This window comes from Lissotriton vulgaris, chromosome 7 (assembly GCF_964263255.1).
Source record: "Lissotriton vulgaris chromosome 7, aLisVul1.2, whole genome shotgun sequence".
NCBI lineage: Eukaryota > Metazoa > Chordata > Amphibia > Caudata > Salamandridae > Lissotriton > Lissotriton vulgaris.
The window spans coordinates 995,574,263-995,598,608 of NC_141695.1; the positions used below are offsets into that span (position 1 = coordinate 995,574,263).

At 43.2% G+C, this 24,346-nt stretch overlaps 1 protein-coding gene across 2 annotated transcripts in view; it reads right to left on the bottom strand.

The window, feature by feature from the left end:
- Nucleotides 1–957: 957 nt before the first annotated feature.
- Nucleotides 958–24,346, bottom strand: part of LOC147702835 (rho GTPase-activating protein 7-like) — an 892,173-nt gene continuing 868,784 nt past the window's right edge. For both annotated transcript variants that reach the window (XM_086931414.1, XM_086931415.1), the window contains exons 13-14: nucleotides 12,477–12,650; nucleotides 958–3,364 (exon numbers count right to left, since the gene is read on the bottom strand). In XM_086931414.1, the coding sequence (XP_086787540.1) occupies nucleotides 3,247–3,364; nucleotides 12,477–12,650 (292 nt within the window). In that variant the 3' untranslated portion in view covers nucleotides 958–3,246. The remainder of the gene's footprint in view (nucleotides 3,365–12,476; nucleotides 12,651–24,346) is intronic.

Below are 24,346 nucleotides of genomic sequence, written 5' to 3' on the forward strand. Positions count from 1 at the left end.
CTTATTTTTATTTACCAATCTAAATATGAACGGTAAATACATTAAAAGAAAAAAATAGCAGCGGGAAGGCAAAAACAAAATCATGGATAAAGCAAGCCATGAAGAAAGAAGAAAGCAAATGACACGGGTGAGAAAGTGGAATAAAGGCTAGAGCGATCGACCCCGGAGCTGGGGAACATTCTGTTATTCTGGGCAAATCACAGTCTCCCGTGCCTAACAAAAATGAATGTGTCCGTCGGTAACGTAACTGGTGCTCTGATACCTTTGGGTATCGTTCGCGCTATATAAAACTCCACAAAACAAAAATAGCAGTGAGAATAAAGACAATCAATGGTAAGCAGTGGACACGCTTTAAGCCCCCTAGAAATTATTTCTATGCCACTAATGTCTATTTCAGCTAGAGAGCTTTGCTGTCTGGTAGACTCGACCAAAACAAAACTGTGACTAAAAGCAAAAGTATTTTTGTCTCGAAAAGCACACGTTGCTATAGTAGTCCCTGGCAGAGAAGGGAGTTATCTTTTACTTACATTTGCAACAAGAAACCAGCATTGCAGAGACAAATTGAACCAAACCAAGAGTTTTCTAATTCGATATTCATTCAAAGTGTGTGAACACTATTAAATCTTTTGGTCTGACATTATGTATAGGTATAGCTGAATGAATGCATTATGAGCGTCCGCAGCACATATGCATGTATGACCTGTTATGTCATATTTTTTAACTTTAACATCATATAGAATACTCTAAAAAAGTTTTGATTTACAGTACGAGATAAAATGTGATGACACTAATGCTTCAAATACTGCACCTTACAAAAGAGCTTCAAGCAATTTTTAGACACCTTAATGTGAAATCAACATGTTGAATAAGAATGGAGTAGGTCAAACTAAACAGTTGCATTTTAAATGTGATTGCGAATCCCTCCTTAGCGCAGTAGAATCGACAATACATATCAAATGGTACTTTTGAAGTGCTGCACCTTTATTATATGTACATTGTCATAAAATGCATAAATCTGTGAAAATTTCCAACATACATTTATGTACATAATTTGGAATACAAACCTATTTCACCTCTTTGTAAATAAGACAGAAACGTGTTTGTGGATAACTTTCAAAATCATAAGGACACATTCAATTGCTGTAAAATATACAACTTAATTTATAAAAAAAAGCATGTCCGGTATGCAATGGTAACCTATTCAACCTGCGTAACAACACATTTCATACTAACATGTGAAAATAGCAATATGCAGCAACTAGAAAATGGCCCAAGCCTGGATATCTGTTTTTTCTTTCAGTTGGCCATGTTGATTCAGATTATCATGGTGAACATACAAGTATGTGATTGTCTCGTGAATTTGTGAAAAACACTATTAAGGACTAAGACCCACGCTTAATAAGAGTTGTATGGGGGCTTGAGTGGCACTGCATAACTTTGCCCAGGGGCTTTTATGATGGTAAATAAATTGCCTCAATGTTTCGCTTCACTTTGTACCACATAGGCGCCCATGCAAAACGTTAAATTGTGCCCTAAATTTGCATACAGCATAAGTGTTGTCATCTATTGTTATTATACCTTTACAGTCAATGTTTCTAAATAGTACTCATTTACATTGATAGTGATTATCCAGAAAATCAGATCCAACCATCATGCATCTTTTTTGGAACATTCTTTAGAAGGGTGGGTGGTGCTTTCTCAAATTCACGACATAAATTCTATATTCTCCATTTAAAAATGTAAACTTCAAACATGGCCACAGTCAGATTACGGATACTGAAAAAGTATTTGTCTGTCAATTAATGTCTTATGCAAAAAAGCAACATGTGTGCAACAGGCTGTAATCAGATAGAATAGTTATCATCGCCAAAACTAGGTTGATTATTTGTATGGCAGCAATGTTGGCTTAACAATTTACGGAGTAGAAATACATTTTTTCCAAGACCGAGCAAACCGTGAGACCACAAAAAAATTGAGTCATACATGTTTTCTTGATTCTAAAGCAAATCAGATCAGGCGCAAGCATTTTCATTCTTGTCAACAGTTCCTTCATCTTGCTATCTCCGTCCGTCACAAAACTGAGTGCTGTAGATTGCTTCTGAGCCATGCTCTTAGAAAAATTTCCACCAGCACCCCTATGGATCCCCAGACTGCATCTGTTTTGAGTATTGAAGCTCTGATGTCAGCTCGGTACATGGTTTATCTTTGTGAGGCCAAAATACATTGTGTTTTTTCTTTTTTTCAGCAAATGTCCTTAGGCAGAAAATCAACAACATGGCGATGAAACGTAAGAGAATCCAGAATAAGACCAATACTGATGATGAAAAGGCAGGAGTTGCCTTTTTGTAGAGTTTTGCTCGAGTGATGACAAATGAATGCATCTGCTTCAGCACCGCTTGCTTAATTTTTGGTGCCTGGGATAAATTATATTAATATTTGCTAAGCAATGAGCAGCTATATGTATATCTAGCTTTCCAATTTGGCATCTTGGTCTCTTAATATAATTTTCAATGTACAGGTGGTGGCATGCAGAACCTAAATATGCAGAGTCTGACCCCTTTGATTGAGCTGACACTCTCTCTGCAGAGAAGAAAATTGTTTTGAACAAAATACTTTCTTGAAATGCGTCCTATGTTGGAAGCTTTCATTTGATCATATTTTGTACAGCATATAACCTAGTGCTCTTCCGCCTTGCTATTAAGGTGAAAGATCCAAATTATGGCATGTTGGATTGACACATCACATTAATTCCTGAATTAAAATTGCATGGAAGACCAAGTAATATTTTCCGTTTACTACTAGGTACTCTTTCCTTGAATAAGCATACATATACTGAAAAACCGTACACGATAAATACATAGAAATTAACAGCATATAATATTAACACAGATAAATTTACATAGGCCACGGTTTAAATAAATTACTTTACATTGGCTTCTACAAGAAGCTGCATATTTTCAAAAAGTCCGATTTATCACGGTGCAGTATTAAATAAGGAAGCTGTTGTGCCCAGTCTTACTGAAACTGATTTAAGCACCACATCCTTTAGATGCATACAAATGAAAAACAGTTTCAAATGTTTTTCAAAGTCTAGGGTGGTAATCTCACAGCGTATCACTTCCACTTCCTGCTGTTGTAAAATTATATTTATTTACATTTAGGGTTAGTTCTTTTTTTGCCATCGTTAAAAAGTGCATTTGTCAACAACCTTGTCAACATCTGTTCCATATAGACCAGCTGCATGGGTCAAATTTTAGTTTCTTTCATTTCATTTTTTAGGGATTTGAATGAGTCCTTTATTCGGATGATCTCAGTGGCACATATGTGTCCAAAACCTCTGCTGTACCATTCCGTTGTCCTTCCCCTATAAAACAAGAAAGCAAGCAAAGGTATTGTTATATATTTGTGCTTTCAAAAATAAATGTGAGGAAAATTGGAAATGTATTTTTATTAGAACACATTTTTTTTATCACATTTTAAAAACAAAAGAAAAAGAAAACATAAAACTTGAAGCTGCAACATTATATTCTGTCAAGGTATTCGGATATGGTATTTTTTTTAGTTTACACAGCAAATCATTTTAATCGTTTGATCTGAAGTAAAAATTAGTTTGCATTTCAAGAACATGTCTGCAAAATGGCTCTTTATATTGTTTTTAAAGGTAATGTTTTTACTGAGGATTCTTTGCTACGGGTCTTATGTTCTTGCAGACCTCACAAATTACTTTGCTAAAGATAATTTATTTATTGTTTCATTCAATTTTAAGTTTTCTCTCAAAACGAGTAGTGAATAATGCATTTTTTAAAAAGAATTCTTGTTATATATTCTCACCCACAATCAAGTGTGCAGCTGCACATTGTATTGGCTTTTAAAGGGGGCTGTGGCAATTTGACATATATATTCCATGAGGTGATTTTTTTATAAGTAGGATTCTAATAAGGCTAATTAAAATATTTCTCTTATGTGGTTTTGCCAGGTTTCCCAGGAATAACTATGTGCCTAGACAAAAAGAGGGATATGGCTTAAAATCCAGTTTAAGATCTGTTAATCAACATAGTTCTGGAAATTTACAAGTCACTAGACCTTTGAGTAGATAGCTGCTTTTTGGCTGTTCCAGACTTAAGTAATATCCATATGGCTGAGATACCCGCCACCCCCTCTCAACACAATCCCCAAAAGGAAGGGAAACCGGAAACAGTTCTTGAAGTTTTTGGATGTGGGGAGGGAGTGACCCTCCCCCGGCCGTATTTATTAAAACAAAAAATTAAAACATTAAACGTTTCATTTTATGTACAATTTCATTATCACATTGCGATGTTTGGCTCACCTTAACATATTCTCTAATACAGAGTTTCTCCTAGCCGAACTAGCATCCAACAAAAACATTCTCTAGAAAAACTGAAATTGTACATCCTAACGTTTAAGGGCCAACGGCAAGGTCATAACCGGTGTCAAGATCCCTAACCAGACTTACCCCTCCCACTTGTGAGGGGCGACAGCACAGAGGCTTACCTCAAGTGCAACTACTAACAATTTCCCTTGACTTGACGGGGGCACTTAAGACTCGACGCCATTTAAAGGTCGTTCGAAGACTTGTGTGTGGTATCTAGAAGGTATCGTGGACCTCCCCCCATCCCACACAACTTACCGCATCTGCCGTCGCAGATGACCCTGGCCCCGGGAAATTCCCCAGGAGGGGGCTGTAACCCCTCCTCCAACGGAAGGGGCCTTGACCGCCTTTCCTTTACTTCCGGCGACCCGCCCTTAGACGGGACCGCCTCCCCACTGAGGGGCCAATGGCCACCTCTCCCGAGCGCTCCCATCCGTGTTGGGTGACGCCCACTCATAGGGATCTACCAATTAGTGCTCACCGATCATGACCTTACCGCCTACCAAAAATAAATACGACAATTTTTATTCAAACCTACAAAAAACATTGGTCGCTACGACCGAAGGAACATGCTAAAAAATACAACACTACACCAAATCATTTTTATCGAAACAAACTACACAATATTCACCATACTTTATTCTGATCAACAACAAACTGATACTTTCACAGCCTGTAAACGGAATGGAAAAACAAACTTATAAATTCACTTTATTGCACAACAACTTGCTGTCCTCAGGGGCTGGTGGGTGGGTCAAAATTGGCTCTTCGTTCTGTCCCGAGCTCACGTGTAGCGAGGAGGTGCAGCTTCGGAGCACAAGAACAAGAGGACGTCTTCGGGTCTTGCGTCTCTTTTTATCCGTCTTCGGGGCGGGCAAGAACCCGCCCCTGCCCGCCCCTAGGGCGGGGCTGGCTACGTCGGTGTCTAGGCCAGCCCACTCTAGGGCGGGAAAAAGCGCGCCCCGGCTACGCCGCTTCGGGCATACCAGCCGAGACACGCCTCCCGCCCAAAAATGGCTTCCCGGGGGGATCGAGGCACTCCACCATACGTTCGGGGGGACCGAGTGGTCGCCCCTTTCCATATGGCTGAGATACCCGCCACCCCCTCTCAACACAATCCCCAAAAGGAAGGGAAACCGGAAACAGTTCTTGAAGTTTTTGGATGTGGGGAGGGAGTGACCCTCCCCCGGCCGTATTTATTAAAACAAAAAAATTAAAACATTAAACGTTTCATTTTATGTACAATTTCATTATCACATTGCGATGTTTGGCTCACCTTAACATATTCTCTAATACAGAGTTTCTCCTAGCCGAACTAGCATCCAACAAAAACATTCTCTAGAAAAACTGAAATTGTACATCCTAACGTTTAAGGGCCAACGGCAAGGTCATAACCGGTGTCAAGATCCCTAACCAGACTTACCCCTCCCACTTGTGAGGGGCGACAGCACAGAGGCTTACCTCAAGTGCAACTACTAACAATTTCCCTTGACTTGACGGGGGCACTTAAGACTCGACGCCATTTAAAGGTCGTTCGAAGACTTGTGTGTGGTATCTAGAAGGTATCGTGGACCTCCCCCCATCCCACACAACTTACCGCATCTGCCGTCGCAGATGACCCTGGCCCCGGGAAATTCCCCAGGAGGGGGCTGTAACCCCTCCTCCAACGGAAGGGGCCTTGACCGCCTTTCCTTTACTTCCGGCGACCCGCCCTTAGACGGGACCGCCTCCCCACTGAGGGGCCAATGGCCACCTCTCCCGAGCGCTCCCATCCGTGTTGGGTGACGCCCACTCATAGGGATCTACCAATTAGTGCTCACCGATCATGACCTTACCGCCACAGGTCCGGATAGTTGACCGGCTATCCGGACCCCCCACAAAACTCCTACCTAAAGGTCATGTCTTAATGATTTTAACCAGGCTAAGAAGTCTCCTATGAGTAACTCATTCCCCACCCTCGACAAATGCACACCATCCCCCAGATACATACTGTCATCATTAATACAACTATGCGAGATCGAATGCAATGTCTTGGAACGGAACAACCTACTCACTTTGTTATTCAGTTTTCTAACAGAATGATTTAAAGCAGGGATCGAGATAGCCCCCCGCCATACTTTTCGTGGGATCATATGAGACCACGCAATTATGCACCCCGGAACTCTCCTTGCTAACCAACTTACCGTGGAAAGCATAGTCTCCAGGAGAAGTCGTCTACCGGTAGTGACCAAATCATTACCCCCTAAATGCACTATGACTATGGACGGCGGTGACCTCATCCGCTCTAACAAACCCTCAAAAAATGCCTGAAACTGGTCAATACAGAGACCGCCCCTTCCGTAGAAGGACACTCTGTACCCGTATTCCCCAGGTACGTGAACCATGTCACCTGCTTTGAATACGTCCGCGGCCCGTCTCACGTATGAGTGGCCCACGACCCACACCTCCTTCCTTACAGCCGGTGATGTGCAACCGCTGGCCTGGTGTTGGGTCGACTGCACAGTCCGCCCTGCCTCGTAGGCTTGCGCAACTGAAAACAAACAAAGACAAGAGGCGTGAGTACATGATTACAGCTTCACAACATGTGCAATCGCACGTACCTCTTATAACAATTGGAGGACCAACGCCCCACACGTTTTACTTGTTCTACATTAAGACCCCTGGCTGTAGCTTCAGTGGCAGCCCCTATCCGAAAGGAATGGGTCCCAAATTCGCCCGGGTCCAAGCCCGTTGCGGCAATGGCCATTGCAAGCACCCGCTGAAACTGAAACCTCGTCAGTGGGGTGGCGTCTGCATGCCTCAACAATGTCCCCCCCCATGATGCCACCCTTCGTGCTAGGTAGTCTTCTAAGCACTGTACCGGACACATGGAGGATCCGGGGGTCCGGCGAATGATCGTGCAGTCCCCCCTCCCGTCTTGGTCGGACTTGGACCTGAGAAAGGAGACAATCATCGCATCGCCCCTGATCCGGACATGTTCCCTGCACAAGCCCCCCGACACATCCTGTTTGTTCCTTGCAACCAGCTCACTAACTCTCATAGCCCCGTGAAATGCCAGCGTAAATGCAGTCCGGAACAAACAGGTCTCGAAAGGGGACGAGCACGTGTTAGGGAGTGAGGCCAGTAACTGGGCCAACCTATCCAGACCTATCGGTCGTCTTACGTCTACTCTGCGACCCTCTAGGCGTTGCCACCCACGCAGCGCTTTTTGTACCGTAAAAGACGCTGTCGGGTCCTGGATGCCATGGGCCTTGGCAACAAAGGAAATGGCGGCACGATGCCTTTGGGCCGTAGCCACCGATTTCCCAGCCCTACGTAAAGACATCAGAAAAAGTACTACGCACTCTTCCTGCCCCCACAGTCCCCCTCTCTCTTCCCCCAAAAAGGCTAAATAGGCCTGAAACGCCCCTTCATATGCCTTCCTTGTCCTGGGTGCTAGACTCTCTCCCACGAGGTGACGAAGTTCGGGGCACCGAGAGACCAGAGAGCTTCGGGGAAGGGTGCCGGCTCTGGGTCCGCTGAAGGAAGGAAACCCGAGAAAGCCTGCATGTGAAAACGAGACAGTGCATCAGCAGCCTGATTCATCACCCCTGGGACATGTTTTGCTCTGAATATCACGTTCAGTTGCATACACAGTAAGACAATTTCTTTGAGCAGCCTCAAAATCAATTTACAACGGGCTGCCTGACTATTGATGCATTCTACCACGGTCATATTGTCGGACCAGAACACGACAGAATGATCTCTGAACCCGTCTGGCCATGTACTCAGGGCCACCAGAATGGGAAATAGTTCAAGGAAAGCTATATTACCCGTCAGCCCCTTCTCGTGCCACCATAGGGGCCACTTTTGTGCAGACCATTTTGTGCCGAAGATGGCGCCAAAACCTATACTTCCTGCTGCATCTGTCCATAGCCCAAGCTCTTCGGAGGACACGGCTGGCTTGTTCCAGACGACTCGGCCATTGAAGTCCGCCAAAAATGCTAACCAAATCCGCATGTCCTGGCGGACTTCGGCCGATAATCTCGTGCGATGATGCCCTTCTCTTAAGCCAACCATTGATTGGGCAATCGAGCGGGAAAACGGGCGAGCCATTGGGATCACCCTCAAGGCAAAGTTCAACTTTCCCACTAATTGTTGCAACTGGTGCAGTGTAACCTTAGGTGCATTTAAACATACTTGGAGGGCTGTCCTGAATTTCAACACTTTGCTAGCTGGTAAACGGAAACACCCCTCCCTTGAGTCCAACTCGATCCCCAAAAACTCGAGGCAAGTCGTGGGACCCATAGTCTTACCCGTTGCCAATGGCACACCAAAATGACCCATCAACACACAGAATTCATCTAAGGCCTGGGCACATTCGGGACTTCCGGCGGAGCCCAGGAACAAAAAGTCGTCAAGGTAGTGCATTACATTTCGAAAACCCGTTTTCTTAGTAAACACCCATTGCAGGAAAGTACTGAATTGCTCAAAATAAGCACATGATATAGAGCAACCCATTGGCATACACCTATCCATGTAAAATGACCCCTGGAACCCGAATCCCAAAAGACGCTGATCGTCTGGGTGTACCGGGAGCAACCGGAACGCTGACTCGATATCAGATTTCGCCATCAACGTCCCGGGCCCCAGGCGATTCAAGATGGCTACTGCCTCATCAAACGATGCGTATCGCACCGAACAAACTTCCGGATCAATTGCGTTGTTCACCGAAAGACCATGTGGAGCAGACAGATTATGGATCAAACGGAACTCACCTGGGTCCCTCTTGGGGACCACCCCTAACGGAGAACAAACAAAATTCGGTACCGGGGGTACACTAAACGGGCCGGCAACCCGTCCCCGGCTAACCTCTTTCTGAATTTTCTCATGCACTACAGATGTATGTTGCAACACGGAAAGTTGATTTTTGCACATCCCTACCCCCTGAAAGTCCCCCACCGGGATGCGGAAACCATGTGAAAAACCGTACCGCAGCACCCCGGCAGAAGTACGATCCGGGTATTCGCTGAGCCAGGGAATCATTGCCAAGGTATCAATCGGGGTTGGTAACGGCGCCCCTCGGCCAAGCTTAGACCTGTTTGGCGCCCCCCTTACCCCCATTCTCACCCGTTCTGGCTCTGCACGATGACTCAGGATGGGACGACCCACACGTACTACATTCGTGTTTGAATTTACACAATCCCGGAGGCCTGGTACATTTCCCTTTGTTAAAATTAAAACAGAAACCCTTTCTCCCTGTATTGCCTGCGGGCCTTGACTGGTCGTCGGTGCTCGTACTTGGACGAAAGGGCGTCCCCACATTTTGGCGGGAGTAATCAATAACATTGCTCCCAACCAATGGCATTCTTAACATTCCCGATTCTTTCATTTTATCCCATGTTATAGAATCGTAACAATCCCAAGTCAAACTCTTGTTATGTTCCTTCTCTTTCCTGAACAGGTTGTCATAACAAAACCAATGGTTACCTTGATACGATGTCGAGTACCCCATAATTCGTGATTGATAAACGGGAAACTCAGGAAGCAACTCGGGCCTACGACCCCCCAAAATCGATGTGAAAATACCCCACGCATTGCCCCAGTTGCCAATATTCTCATTCACCTTAAAGGCGGCCATTTTTGCGCGCCAAACACTCGGATGCATTAAGTCCTTCTGACTTTTAACATGCTCCATATCATAATGGTCAACAAGCAAGGAGAAAATATTCACATACTCCCCAGACCAGATCTTTTCCTTTATAGCCAAAGGCACATGTTGTCCCAGTCTCTCTCTACGAGAGGGTGCTGACTCGTCCCTTGCAATCGGCAATGGCCGCTTACCTGAACCGGACGCGACTTCTGCCGCTTGCGGCTTGTCTTTAGCCGCCTCCCTTTTCTCACGAAGTCCTTTTATCAGCGCCTGTGCCTCGGCAGCCGCGGCGCCATCACTACTATCCCCCAACCATGCTGCTAGCTGTGCTGCCAGCTCGGGGGGCATGTCTCCCTTGGGTGTCGGGGTGACGACAACAGGGATTGGATTCCCCTCGATCGGTACTGGGGTCGGCGCCTCGAGCGGGGCAGAGGGAACCGGGACGTCTCCACCGGCTGGAACCCTTCTCGGCCTCTTAGGTCTCCCTCCAGCCGGCGCAGGGCCCGTACCCTCCTCCCCGTCCCGTTCTGCCAACCGTTTCTTTATGTCGGACACTTCTTTGCAAAGGGCCCGCACCATCTGGTCGGTCGTCATTCTCTTCGCGCCTTTCTTGGGCATCTCCCCGAGGAAGTATCTAGAAGACAAGAAAAAGGATCAAAACGCTCAAAATTGGCTCTTCGTTCTGTCCCGAGCTCACGTGTAGCGAGGAGGTGCAGCTTCGGAGCACAAGAACAAGAGGACGTCTTCGGGTCTTGCGTCTCTTTTTATCCGTCTTCGGGGCGGGCGAGAACCCGCCCCTGCCCGCCCCTAGGGCGGGGCTGGCTACGTCGGTGTCTAGGCCAGCCCACTCTAGGGCGGGAAAAAGCGCGCCCCGGCTACGCCGCTTCGGGCATACCAGCCGAGACACGCCTCCCGCCCAAAAATGGCTTCCCGGGGGGATCGAGGCACTCCACCATACGTTCGGGGGGACCGAGTGGTCGCCCCTTTCCATTCATCATGCTTCGGAAGCAGTGTGTGGGATGTTATGCCAACACTCACTGATACATCAGTGTACTGTTCGAAAACTGGTTGATAGTGATGCCAACACTATCCACAGTGCTGCCCCGTGTTTCCATATAGAGACTGAACAACACAGAATCACCACCTACATGCACTCTTGGGAGCTATCCTAAATCAAATTCCTTGGCTCACACTAATGTTCACTCCTCTACTCTTAGTGCTTGATTTGTAAAAAATAAGTGCCAGGCCACAAGATATTTCTGAAAAGACTACTACAGTTTACACCACCGTCAGGCCCTGATAAAGCTGCTGAATACCAGAATAAATGCTACCTACTAACGGTCACCATCATATAAATGTGGCAATCTGGACTATCCATGTTAGAAGATTGGGCTTGGCACACTGATGTTAATACTTTTAACAGTATATCACATTGTGAAACACTACTGCTCATGAGCATTTAAAAGAATTGCCTAGCAGTGCCACCCTGTGGTGGCTGGAAAATATGTGTCGGTGTTATGAAATAAGTGCTAGGGATGAGCATGGCAAACACCGGCACAATAAAAGCACAGGCTGTTCTATAGCTATTTTTGTGCTAAATAAATACAGACAGGTAAATTTCATAAGCTGACTGCCTCTACATTTGTCTTTTTGTTTGCTTTAATAGTAAAATGTTGCCCCTAAGTGAGATTCTCTTTGGGGTCTACAATTACCTTCGTGTTTTGAAGCTACACAGCAGATTGCTCTTCAGAATGCAGCTTGTGTGACAACGAGACAATTGAACATTTCCCGGATCTTTTACACAAGATTACACTGTACCTCACTTTAGACAATCAAACCTCTTAAACTTCACAATGTTAGTAACCATGGGGCAGCTTAATCAACACTTACGCAAAGTCACAACAAAAGATGCGAACTGGGACAAAGTGTTGATGAATCTATTTACTCTCCAGGTCAAAATTTTATTTGCACTGGAAAGTTGCCTGTAAATTAACAAAAATAACACTTGGAATGCTTTGATTTGAGGAGGCGTCCAATGGATGTTCCTCTACTACCAACCATTGGTTTTGATGCAAAGCCATATCTACTAACAGTGTTAAACAGGGCAGAAATAATGCTGCCTCAAAACAGGTGTAAAGTTGGAGAAATCTTTTAATTTCATTAAACGTTTCAAACTTTCCTGTGTGTTGTGTACTGTGCATCAAACATCTAATGTGTGAAAAGTTTTTAACGTTGTCTAGGCTTTGTATATTCTACTGGAAGGGTGCCCTTCCATGAAAAAATCTAGAAACAGACAAAAAAAGACAAAGTGTAGTGCATTTTGAAAATCTAGGAAAATCCTACACCTGAACAGTGGAACGTTAATGTAAAGTAAAACCCAAAAGTTCATAGCATGGAGGGAAGGAGAAAGCATGTCTGATAATGTGTATTTCTCAATACAAATAAGGACTGTACCTTGTGTCTATCCTGCAGACACGAGTCAGTTTTGATTTCTGTGGTCCAATGTTTTCAATGAGGTGTTTGCATAAAAGGACGTTCCCCACAATGCCGCTCGTTGAGGCTCCTTCACTGTGAATAGAGGTAGCAGCTAGAACGCAAGTCCCACTCTGAGGGTCAGTTCTCCATGTCCTGCAAATGTAAGTGAAAACAAAATATGAAACTTTTTTAGCAATATTTCTTTTTGGTGGTGATAATGATGGATGGTTGAGATGCTTTGTCGGAAGAAGGTAAATCAAAGTAATTTTCATTTCTTTCATTATCACTTTCTTTAAAAGCTTGCAGATACTACTGTTAGACCGAGGGGCATCAAGGCATTTGGTAATGAGCTCTGGCTATTTTATAAGCAATTTTATTCCATATACCTCAAAAATAACAATTGCTGGCAAATAGAGTATATCTTGGCTGTGAAAGCTATTCGATTTGCCAATGTTTATATCCCCTTAGGTGGCTGCCCCAAATGTGCATGTGTCCAGGCCAGCCATTCTGAACAGGGAGTGTCAAATATATAACAAAATGCATTAAGAAATGACTACTATGGATGTGTACCCAGATCCATATTGGCCACTTTTTAATGCATTTTGTTTTAGTTTAACAAATACTTTTCAAAGATAGCTACCATGGATGTGCACACATTTATGGTGACCATCTGTAGGAAGCTGGCTCTTCATATAGTTGCTCAAAATAAGGTGAGGCAGTGTGGGCGAGCATGCAGGCTTATCAGAGGGTAGTGCTAAGCATTTATTGCACACGCAAAAGCAGTAAGTGTGACACACACTCAATAAAGAAATTAGACACCAATTTATACAAACAACACTTCTTTTTATATGAATTTAGATACCAAGATCATCTGAATCGGTTAAGTACTTTTTGAGATATGAATTTATATATGTTACAAAAGTTGACAGTTCAATTTCTGGAGCAGTAATCTTATCCTGTGATGCAAAAACATGTAGTGTATTCGGGCACTTGCCAGCGACTTACGGGACCCTTCTACTGGATTTCAAGTGAGTATGGAGCAAGGTCCAAGGCAGCACCAACAGGTCACTTCAGGAGGCAATGGGACATTTGGGTGCAGAGATGCTTTACAGCGTCGAGTGTCCTATTCACTTTAATGGAGAACGGTTCGTTTGAAGAGAGGCTGCAAGCTGGGACTGGGGACCCAGCCAAGGCGAACTGAAAGAGGGGCTCAATCCTTGAGATGCTCGGGCATGTAGGGACACAATTGGTCTACTTCTCTCCTTGAGCTGTGAGGCTCTGTACAGTGGTGTCTTTTGGTGCAGAAAGAGGCTGCAGGCGGCAACTGGAAGCCTAGTCTGGCCCAACCCAGGGGTGGGTTCTGCTCTTTTGGGTCTCAGGACCCCATGAACAAGATCACCTCCCTCGAACTCGGGCTGTGTCGCGTGGATACAGAGGCACTTTGAGGTGTCGGGTTGGCGGTCAGAGGCTTTCACTTTGTCTTTTTTCTGCAGAAGAAGGCCAACAGAACAGCCGGGCCACTCGTGATGGGTGTCTCACTGTCCCTGAAGTCCTTCGACATGTAGGTCGGTTTACTCGAAGTTGGTATCCTGGCCGGACACAGCCAACCGTGGTTGCTTGCAATGTTCCTGTACCCCAGGTATTCGTGTTGTCGATTCTTGCATCCCCACACTTAGAGGGAGGACGGATCTGTTATGTTATGTTATATGGCACTTATAAAGCGCGCGGCTACTCCCAGGCCTGTGCTGACCTGTAGGAGCAAGGTGATCTCTTCCTGGGTGGCTGCAGTGTCAGTCCATGAGGCGACAGGGCTATCTGCATACCCATAACAACACTAATCTGAAGATACATCGCAAGGATGCATTTTATTATAAATAAAGAATTACTTCTGGGGGTTAGCAGAGGAGACTCTTCAGATGACGTCAAGGAGTCCCTGCATGCTGAGGCTTCGGCAAGCAGCTGCCTAACACCTCAGTGTGTGATGTCCAGTTCGTAAGCTAGACTGAGTTACACATTCTTTCCAGCAGGGTAATAGGGTTGGATCATCCTATGGGGGGATTCTTAGTTTCAGAATACATACACATACCTACACTTGTTCTAGACCTTCATAGATAAGGGGTTGCATAGCAGGAGTATGCCCAATTACCACCTTGTCTTACATGTATATATATATATATATATGCGTATTTTCTCCCAACTTCCCGTTCACATCCGTGTTCGGTTTCACAGGAAAAAGACGGCACACCAGGTAGGTCCGGCACAAATAACTTTATTGTGCACTCAGTAAACAAAGACATGTTTCGGCATGAAGCCTTTATCAAGTGGCCACCATTTTCACATACTGTGTTTTTAAGTCCTTCCTTAGTTGCATGAACATAGAAAAAATACGATTGTTTTTTCATGTTATGACAAAATAAATACATTTACAATTCGTATCACTGCCGAGTATCTTTGTCAATTCATTTATAAGGAATTTCTCATCACACAGTATCTTTCACGTACCAATTCGTAGGTGCGCGCTAGAAACTACAATATCCCAATTACGTATCTGTGACAAATAGGACTTATAGGTGATGTAGTTTTTGATATGTAAGCAGGTTCGAACCAAGATACAATGGTCAATTTATACCAATCTCGCAGAATTCCGCTATTTAATTGTCCTGCTATTGTATTTACATCATTACAGGGAACTCCCATTCCAGCCTAAATGGGGATGTGTGTCTGCGCTCTATATTGGGGCACATTTGTTTTTCGAGTGCGTGTATAATCAGGTGTGTGAGTGGGTGAAGGGAATAAGGTGAATAAAGTGCCTTTTAATAAACTCAAAATGTGTCAAAATCAAATAACGTGTCCCCGCCGGGGATAATCTGGGGTTCAAACAAAGTTATGACCCGGGATACGGCAAAGGAGCAAGCCTGCTCCTTGATAACTCCACAATTGTGGTTATGAGTCATCGCCATATTTGGGTTCTGTATCCTCCTTGATCAGTAAACAGTGAACCCCCCAGTATTTAATTAAAAACATCAGTGATTAAAATCTCATTATAGCATGTCATACCACATCATCCTAATTACAGGCAGTCGTGTTATATTGTCTCTCATTCAGGTCCCGATATGTGTGGATAGTTCTTCCCCACAGTTCAAACCCCTCGGGATTTTGCTGTCCAAATCTATAATGTATTTAGACTCAAGAACCCTAAGCCGTGTTTCCCGGTCACCCCCGTATATGTTTGGGGATCCTATCTATACCACAGAATTTCAGACTTGAGTTGTTGCTATTATGTCTCTCTGCATAGTGCCGGGCCATAGGGTAATTGTGATCCCTGTTGGTTATAGCGCGAAGGTGTTGCAGAATTCTCACCTTTAGTTGGTGTTTGGTGCTGCCTACATATTGGAGTCCACAAGGGCACTCCCATACGTAGATTGTAAACTCACTATTGCAATTGAGTTTTTTCTGTCCAGTCCCTACTATGTAGTCCTTGCAGTTTTTACCGTTGCAGTCAGCTTTGCAGCTTCCGCAGGTTGTAAAACCATTCGGTTTACTAAACCAATTTCTTTTTGCAGTTTCTAGAGGGTAACTGTGTACTAATTTGTCTCTCAATGACCTGGCTCTGCAATATGTAATTTGTGGCCTAGTTCCAACTTGTGTACCTATGATAGGGTCTGCCACTAGTAAATTCCAGTGTGTTTTCATTATTGTGTTGAGTGTCTTTGCTCCTCTACTGAAGTTGGTAATCATACGTGGGGCATACGACCTATTGCTAGTGGACAGTTGCTCCTTTTTAGCAGCATTGGATGAGACTTTAAAAAGGGCCTCCTCATGAGTGATTGTTTCAACCTTTTGCTGAGCTTTCGTGAGTGTATTAGCAGAGTACCCTCGTTGTGTGAAACGTGCAATCATGGTTTTCCTCTCGTTTTCATAGTCAGTGTCAGTACTGCAATTGTGGCGAGCTCTCAAGAGCTCGCCTTAGGGAATGCTGTATTTCAGCGGTAAAGGATGTTGACTTGCTGAGTGCAAAACTGCATTCCCTGCCGTGGACTTGCGGAACAAACGGGTTGTGGTGACGCTCTCTTTGATTTCGACAGCTATGTCAAGGAACTCGCAGTAAGATTCACTCATGGTGTAAGTGAATTGTAAATTTAAATCATTGATACCTAAGTGTTAAATGTAGTCTCTCGCTAGTGTTTTGGGGCTATTCCAAATTATAAATAAATCGTCAATGTACCTGACCCACATTATAATGTGGTCAGTGTACATTTCGGATTCATGGAACCAGACTTGTTGTTCCTCCCACCAGCCTAGGAACAAGTTTGTTAGGCTGGGGGCAAAACAAGTTCCCATCGCAGTCCCTGACCGCTGACGGTACACAGATTTCTCATATAGAAAGATGTTTTCTTTCAAACAGTACAGCATCATGACTTCCAACATTTTGTTGTGGTCCCAGTAGTCTATGTGTCTGCTCCTCAAGTATTACATGCAGGCCGCCACCCCTTTCTCCTGATCAATGCATGTATACAATGAACAAATGTCCATACTGATCATCACATAGCCATCTTCCCATGATATATCATGTAGTCTTTTAAAAAAAATCAGTACTGTCTTTGCAGTATGAGTTAAGGTTTCGAACATAATCCGCAAGGTACAAATCCAGGAAAATTGAGGTATTCTCCAGTAGGCCCCCATTAAATGACACTATAAGACGCCCTGGTGGTCTAGTGGGGTCCTTATGCAGCTTTGAAAGGAAATAGACACAGGGAATGCGTGGCTGTTCTTTCCTCAGGAATTTATATTCATCTGTGTCCAAGAGTCCGCTATGGTACCATCCACCTAAAAGTACATGATAGTCTTTAATGGTTTTCCTGTACCTTTCCCAATCAATCAATTCATAACAGGATGTATCTGTTAGTTGTTTCATTGCTTCCTGATTATAATCCCTATAGTTCATTATGACGACATTGCCCCCCTTGTCGGAGGGCTTGATTACAATTTTCTGGTCATCCTCCTGGGTTTTTAGTGCCAATCTTTGTTCACTGGTTAGGTTTTCTCTTTGCGAATTCCTGAATTTTTTCCTTGTCCTCTTCAAATCTGCAATGACTGCCGAGTTATAGGCTTCAATATTGTCATACGGCACATTGTGATTGTACCTGGTCTTAAGACGTAGTCCACTGTGTTTAACTTCTTTGTTCATGACACCACATGTTCTCAAAATCACATGGTAACTTCTTTCATTCATGTCCCCAATTTCGAGTTCATACATATCTTTTAGCAGTTCCATGTCTTCAACCTGAAGGTTTATGTTGGCATTCTCACTCGACCTGGTGGTCATTGTTTTTGATTTGGAGCGAATTTGGTATATTTTCATCAGTTTTAGTTTTCGTATAAACAAAAACAGATCGATTCTGGTGTTTGTATAACCCAGTACTGTACTCGGGCAGAAAGATAGTCCCATCTCTAATACAGAAATTTCAATATCAGTTAATGTATGTTCAGAAAGATTGACGACGGTTTTATTCCCCTGTAAATTTATCCTGGAGAAATTGCCCATGATTGTTTTTTGTGTTGCCTTTTTAATCGTCGTCTTCTTCCACCGTCACGTGACCTCTTCCTTTGCCTCTTCTTGCTCCTTTGCCTCTTGTGTGTCCCCTGGTTTGAGGTCTGTTTGGCACTGCTTGCTCATTGTTCTCTTTCAAAATCTGAAACTCGTGGTGGAAGGTCAGCGGTCGTGACCCTAAAGGGATCCCTGATCCACGTTCGTCAGACTCTACACTCACATCCGAGCTTGCGCCCGTTGATACTGCTACTGCTCTTTTATTTGACCAGTTTGCTCTCAATTTCTTTTGGGCCCAATCGTATCTTTTAGCATATGTCAATATGCGCCCTTCTGCGTAGTCATGCTTGTCCCTCAGGAATTTCCGCTGTTTCTTGTATATGCGTATATATATATATATATATATGTCTATATATATATATATATATATATATGTGTGTGTGTGTGTGTGTGTGTGTATATATATATTCACTGAAAAAAACATAGGTTTTAGGCCTTATATAGTTTGGAATTAGCCTTTAAAAAACCTTGGAAATTCACTGACAAAAACCATAGGCTTTAGGCCTTATATAGTTAGGAATTAACATATAAAAAAACATTGAAATTCCTCCTATATAGTTAGTTGGTCTAACTATATATAGCGCACCCGCAATCCACTGCTGATGATGTCACATATTACATCATTCATGACATGGTCAGTGACATCACTGATGACATCTCAAATGACATCACTGATGACATCACTGATGACATCATCCAGTGACTGTCTGTATATTAAGCTGTATGTATATGAGTGGCTATATGGGTTATTGATTGGTTGCCCAAGTATTTGTATGGGAGGCTGAGTGTGTGTGTGGCTGTCTGGGAGGTGTGTGACTCTGTGCAGATCAATGTGTACTTGTATCAGTGATTGTATAAGAGAGTAAGTATGTGTTAGTATATGTTTGAATAAGTAAGGTGTTGTGTGTATAACTATATAGATGAGGAAATGGAAGTGTGATTGATTCTTTCATGACTGACTAGGTGTGTGAGTAACTCCATGGATGAGTGGCAGTGTGTGAGTGTCTACATAGGTGTATGAGTACATATGATAGTGTTGCATTGATGAGTCACAGTATGTATGAGTGATTGTATGGGTGAATGAGTGGATGTGTGAGTAGACCTAGGAATCAGTGAGTGCCTATGTAGTAAGTGGTATTGGTGTGTCAATAGTTTCAAGAATGGTAGTCTGTATTTAACACTGGGTGTATCAAAGGTTATATTAGAGTGTGAGGAGGTGCATCGTATTAAAACATGAATGATGTAATCAGTGATGTCAAATGAGATGTCATCAGTGATGTCATCAGTGATGTCATTTGAGATGTCATCAGTGATGTCACTGACCATGTCATGAATGATGTAATATGTGACATCATCAGCAGTGGATTGCAGGTGCGCTATATGTAGTTAGACCAACTAACTATATAGGAGGAATTTCAATGTTTTTTTATATGTTAACTTCTAACTATATAAGGCCTAAAACCTATGGTTTTTTCAGTGAATATATATATATATATATATATATATATATATATATATATATATATATATATATATATATATATATATATATATATATATATAACATTTCTATGGCAAAATGAAACCCCTCATTTTGTTCCTTTGCAAATTAAATGTTTTAAGTGTTAACACTTTATTCCAATCAAGATGACTTCAGGTGTGCCATACTTTTGTCATAAGTAAGACTGTTAGCGCTCTAGTTGTTCTTCAGAACACTCTGGGACATTCTGTCACTGGGCTATAGTTGGGCTACATCTGGCTGATATTTGGGCTACATTTGGTTTTTTTGTCTCTGGTGGCCATCTTTGGGCTACATTGGGCTACATTTGGGCTCTAACATATATATATAGCCCAATGTAGCCCAATATATATTTTTCAAAGGTAATTTTCGTAAAAGCCACTGGAGCATATATCTTGAGACATAGCAAAGGCACATCGGGCTACCAGTCCCTACAATTTTGCCAAGTTTTGTGGAAATCCATTCAGCCGTTCGAGCTAAAAGTGAGTCCAACCGCCCTATGGAAAACTCAATGTTAAAAACACGTTTTGGGACCCCCCTTTTTTCTCGGCCCCCGCTTGACGAAACCCCCCCAAACTTTCAGGGGACGCTCAGAAACACAATGTGCCATTTTCCTGCAAATTTCAGCCAATTCCGTCCATCAATGCCAAAGTTATTCAACATAGAATTTGCAGAAATCCCTATTCAAAAAAATCCTAACTATATATACCTACTGGCGACCGCCAGTAGGTAATATATATATATATATGTATATATTTTATTTATATTTTGTTTACAGAGTTACTAGTTGCGTTACATGAGGACACATTCATTTTTGTTAGGCACATGGAGATTAAGTGATTTGCCGAGACTTGAACCTGGTCCCCCAGATTTGAGGTCGACCACCCTAGCCGTTAGGCTATCTCCTCTGTTACCACCATGGTGGAACTCAACCTGCTGTTCATTATTTTGGTGCTCTCAATCCCTGTCATATGCTTCTGTCTACTGATTATCACAGCACATGTATTCTATACAAGAATAAAGTTGGTTCAATAAATATATTGAATATTTCTCTGAGAACAAGAGTGCACAAGTGACTAAGCAAAGGGGTTGTAGATCTGCTACCACGATCCTTGAGGGGTCAAGGTTGTCCTGTTCAGTGGTTGCCTGAAACCATTTGCTCCCTGTTTGGGTTGGGGGGGGGGGCTTATGGTGGCACTGTGAGCTAGCTGGTCTCTAGGCCAACATATACTATGGGGTGCATGGAATCAGTCTAAGATCCTCACCCAAAATGTATGTTGTCCACAAACATGCAGGTCCTACAGAATAGTAGGAACAACACGACAGTCCTGACATTAGGGAGGCCACCTAAATACTGTCTTTTGGGGTGTTACAGTGAGTGTCAGGTAGTAGCCAATGAGCTGCCTACCTTTAGGGTGACTACACCCTCTATATCACCATTTTCTGTGGGAAGTGGGCATAACTCTCACCCAGAGGATCTAATTCCACCAAAAATCAAGATGGCGGAACTTTCCTAGTTGCATTCACTTCCGGAAGCCCACCTTAGGGGCGGTACTAGGCTGAAGATGAACACACCTCTTGACGAGCTAATTTTCCCACCTGCCCTAGTACCAATTGGGCCCAGGGGAGGGGGTGGCATTGCCCTCTACCTGGGGGAAGCCAGAGTTGTGTATCAAAGGCGGTGGAAGCCTTTGAATACTCCAGCCTTGATATGCGGATTTACTAGCCATCCTGCTTGGGGTAGGTGATAACAGCTCCTCCCAGAGCAGGCATTGTTTTCGACCTTTGACAGCGTGGTTTTCACTTCATGGGTCAGGAACAAGTCTGTGGTGGCAGACTGGACAGGACCAGTCAGCCAATACACTAGAGGTCAGTAGGTTTTCATGGGGTACCTTTAAGGTACCCTCTGGGTGCATGGATTAATAAACCCATCACTGGAATCAGTGTGGGTTTATTAATACGAGGTGTTTGATACCAAGCACCATAGGTTTCAGTGAAGCCATTATGCAGCTGGGAAACACGTTTTGACCAGTGCCTAATTCATACCTTAAGATGGCTTCCATGTTCACCTGTACTGTCAGTAACTGAACTGGCCAGCACAGGGACATATCTGCTCATGCAGGTATGTCCTCACATGTAATATAATGCAAGCTGTAAGGCCTAAGATAGTGGCGGCTTACAAATATTACATGCAATGTTAGCGGGTACGGCACACAGGGTGCGTGCTATGTTGTGTATTTACTTTTTAGAGCACAATGTCACACAGCCTGCAGTGGCAGTCTGCATGAGTTTGGTGATGGGTTCCTTAGAGTTGCTCAAGATATTCTGTAGCTCTTAGAGACCATATTTAGTACTTATACCAAAGGTACCAGGGTTACCACTTACTAGGGACTTATAGAGGTGCTAGATGCCTGGCCAATTGGGGATCACTTGAACAATTACCTTGTTTTGTGGAAAGAACACTGGTACTAGGGACCTGGTTAACAGGAAACCAGTGTATTTCAGTCAAATGTGCTTCAAATACCAGGCAGAAAGTGTGGGGAGGGGAGGGGCTACTGCAACGAAACCCCAGTTTCCTACATCATCATTACAAGGGATTTATTAAAAAAATTACAAAATGTTGTACAGGATGCCCACTGTGCATGAATGGACATAGGCAGGCGGCCATTTTTGCAGGATAAAAAAAAGGAAAATAACTGATAGCATGGTGGGCTCTGGGCAAGCGGAATATGAGATATTCGTAAAGTGAGCTAAAGAGAGGGTGACAGAAATAAATCAATAAATAGTCCGTATTTGTAAAGCGCATGGTGGGCTCTGGGCAAGCGGAATATGAGATATTAGTTAAGTGAGCTAAAGAGAGGGTGACAAAAATAAATCAATCAATAAATAATCCGTATTTGTAAAACGCAAACTACTCACCCTTACGGGTCTCAAGGCGCTGGGGGCCTTTGTGCAAATTAAGTGAGCTATTGCCCATAGTCACATGGTGCTGAGCTGAGCTGGAACCTGGGATCGAACCGTGAACCCTGAGCTCCGAAGTCAGCTGCCCTGGCTGCAGCACCACAGAGAGGGGTGAGTGCAGGAAGGGGAGAAAGAAGTCCCTCACATGCACAGAAAAAAAGTCTAACGTCAGCTGTGGAAGTATACGTCAGCTAATCAAAGCACTGCAAATCTAGATGCTCCTGTATCGAATAAACACATGAATAAGAAGAAAAGCCGTTGAACCAGGAGCAGGGAAGTGATGTAGATAACAAAGCCATCCAGTCATGAGCAAGGGGTCAATACAAATCCCATTTTAGTATATAATATGTATTGAAAACAATATGTCTTCCTACAGAAATCTAAATCTGTAGCTAAAGTAGTCTGTAGCAGACACCTAAAAGGAAAAGAAAATGACACATTTTGCTGCTTAAATAAGGCAGCCATATCCTTTAGGTAGGAATATATATGTACATCTTTTTTTAATAATTAACCATTGCTTGTTATTTTACTGGATTAATAGTTGTACTTCCTAGCAGGACCGTGCACCTGGGATAGTTATGGATATGCAAACAATCTTAAATGGCTAATGTGTGATGAACACAGATTTCTTTAACTACTTCAAAAGTGAAAGCGGACTACAAAGTACAGGGATTACCTATTTTTCACTGCTTGACACGTGGATGCAAGGCTAAAGGGTCACAACAGACGAGTGAAATTCCTGGAATAGTGTTCATTAGAAAACCCACAACTCACGGTATTCTTGTCCCTGTGTTATTTGAATTTGAAAACGCAACGATATTATACATGTTCTGACTGAAATTGGCATATAACAATACATGCACATTTCTGACCATCTATTTTATACATTTGTATTCTGGAAAAGGTGAGGTATGAGAAGAAAATAATTGCTGCCTCTTAAGAGGTCTGTTATTTCAAAACTGAGTTTTGCTTGATGGATCCCATGCCTTTTGGCACAGTAGGGTCGAACCTGAAATTCATAACTTTTTTGTTGTCACCATATCACTAAAACTTAGTAGTCATGCATTGGTTCAATATTTACCTTTTTTAGATATTAAAAATGTTGAAGATATTTGTGGAATCCTTGTTAGATGGGAACTCCACTGACTGAAGTGACGTTCCACATCTCACTCTGTTCTTTATTAGACAGAGAAACCTGAAAAATGCTGCTATTGATAGTTCCTCTACTTACTATAATCTCTAAATGTTAGAAAGTATTGAAAGGACAACAAATGCTACATCACCAAAATACTTTAGAGCATAATTATGGATAGTGAATCACATTAGCTAGCAGATCCCAGAGATGCTGCGTAGAATATGGACTCAACTAGGCATGTAACTACTTTCTCTAGGTCTAAAAACAAGCATGGAAGATCTTCTTTAAGTGCTGAAGGTGAGAAATCTCTTTTTTATGTAACAGGTGACACTGGACTTCTTATGGGCTCTTGAAACTCTATTGTTCATTAAGGGAAGATTAATAATCTTGTAATGAATAGTAAATTCCAATTCTACAATTTGCACCAGTTTGCTTTACTTGTGTGAAACAAGGCTGGTTCAAGGTGTTAGTAATTCTGTGTTACAGTACTTTGAGAACATATGGTGAGGTTGCAACTCAGGGCTGGTCAACCCAGTTTTAATATGCTATACCTTTGGAAGAACAGGTTTAACTGGTTCCATTAACGTTGAGCGTCATTAGCAAGGTGGAGCTAGTACCTGTTTGCT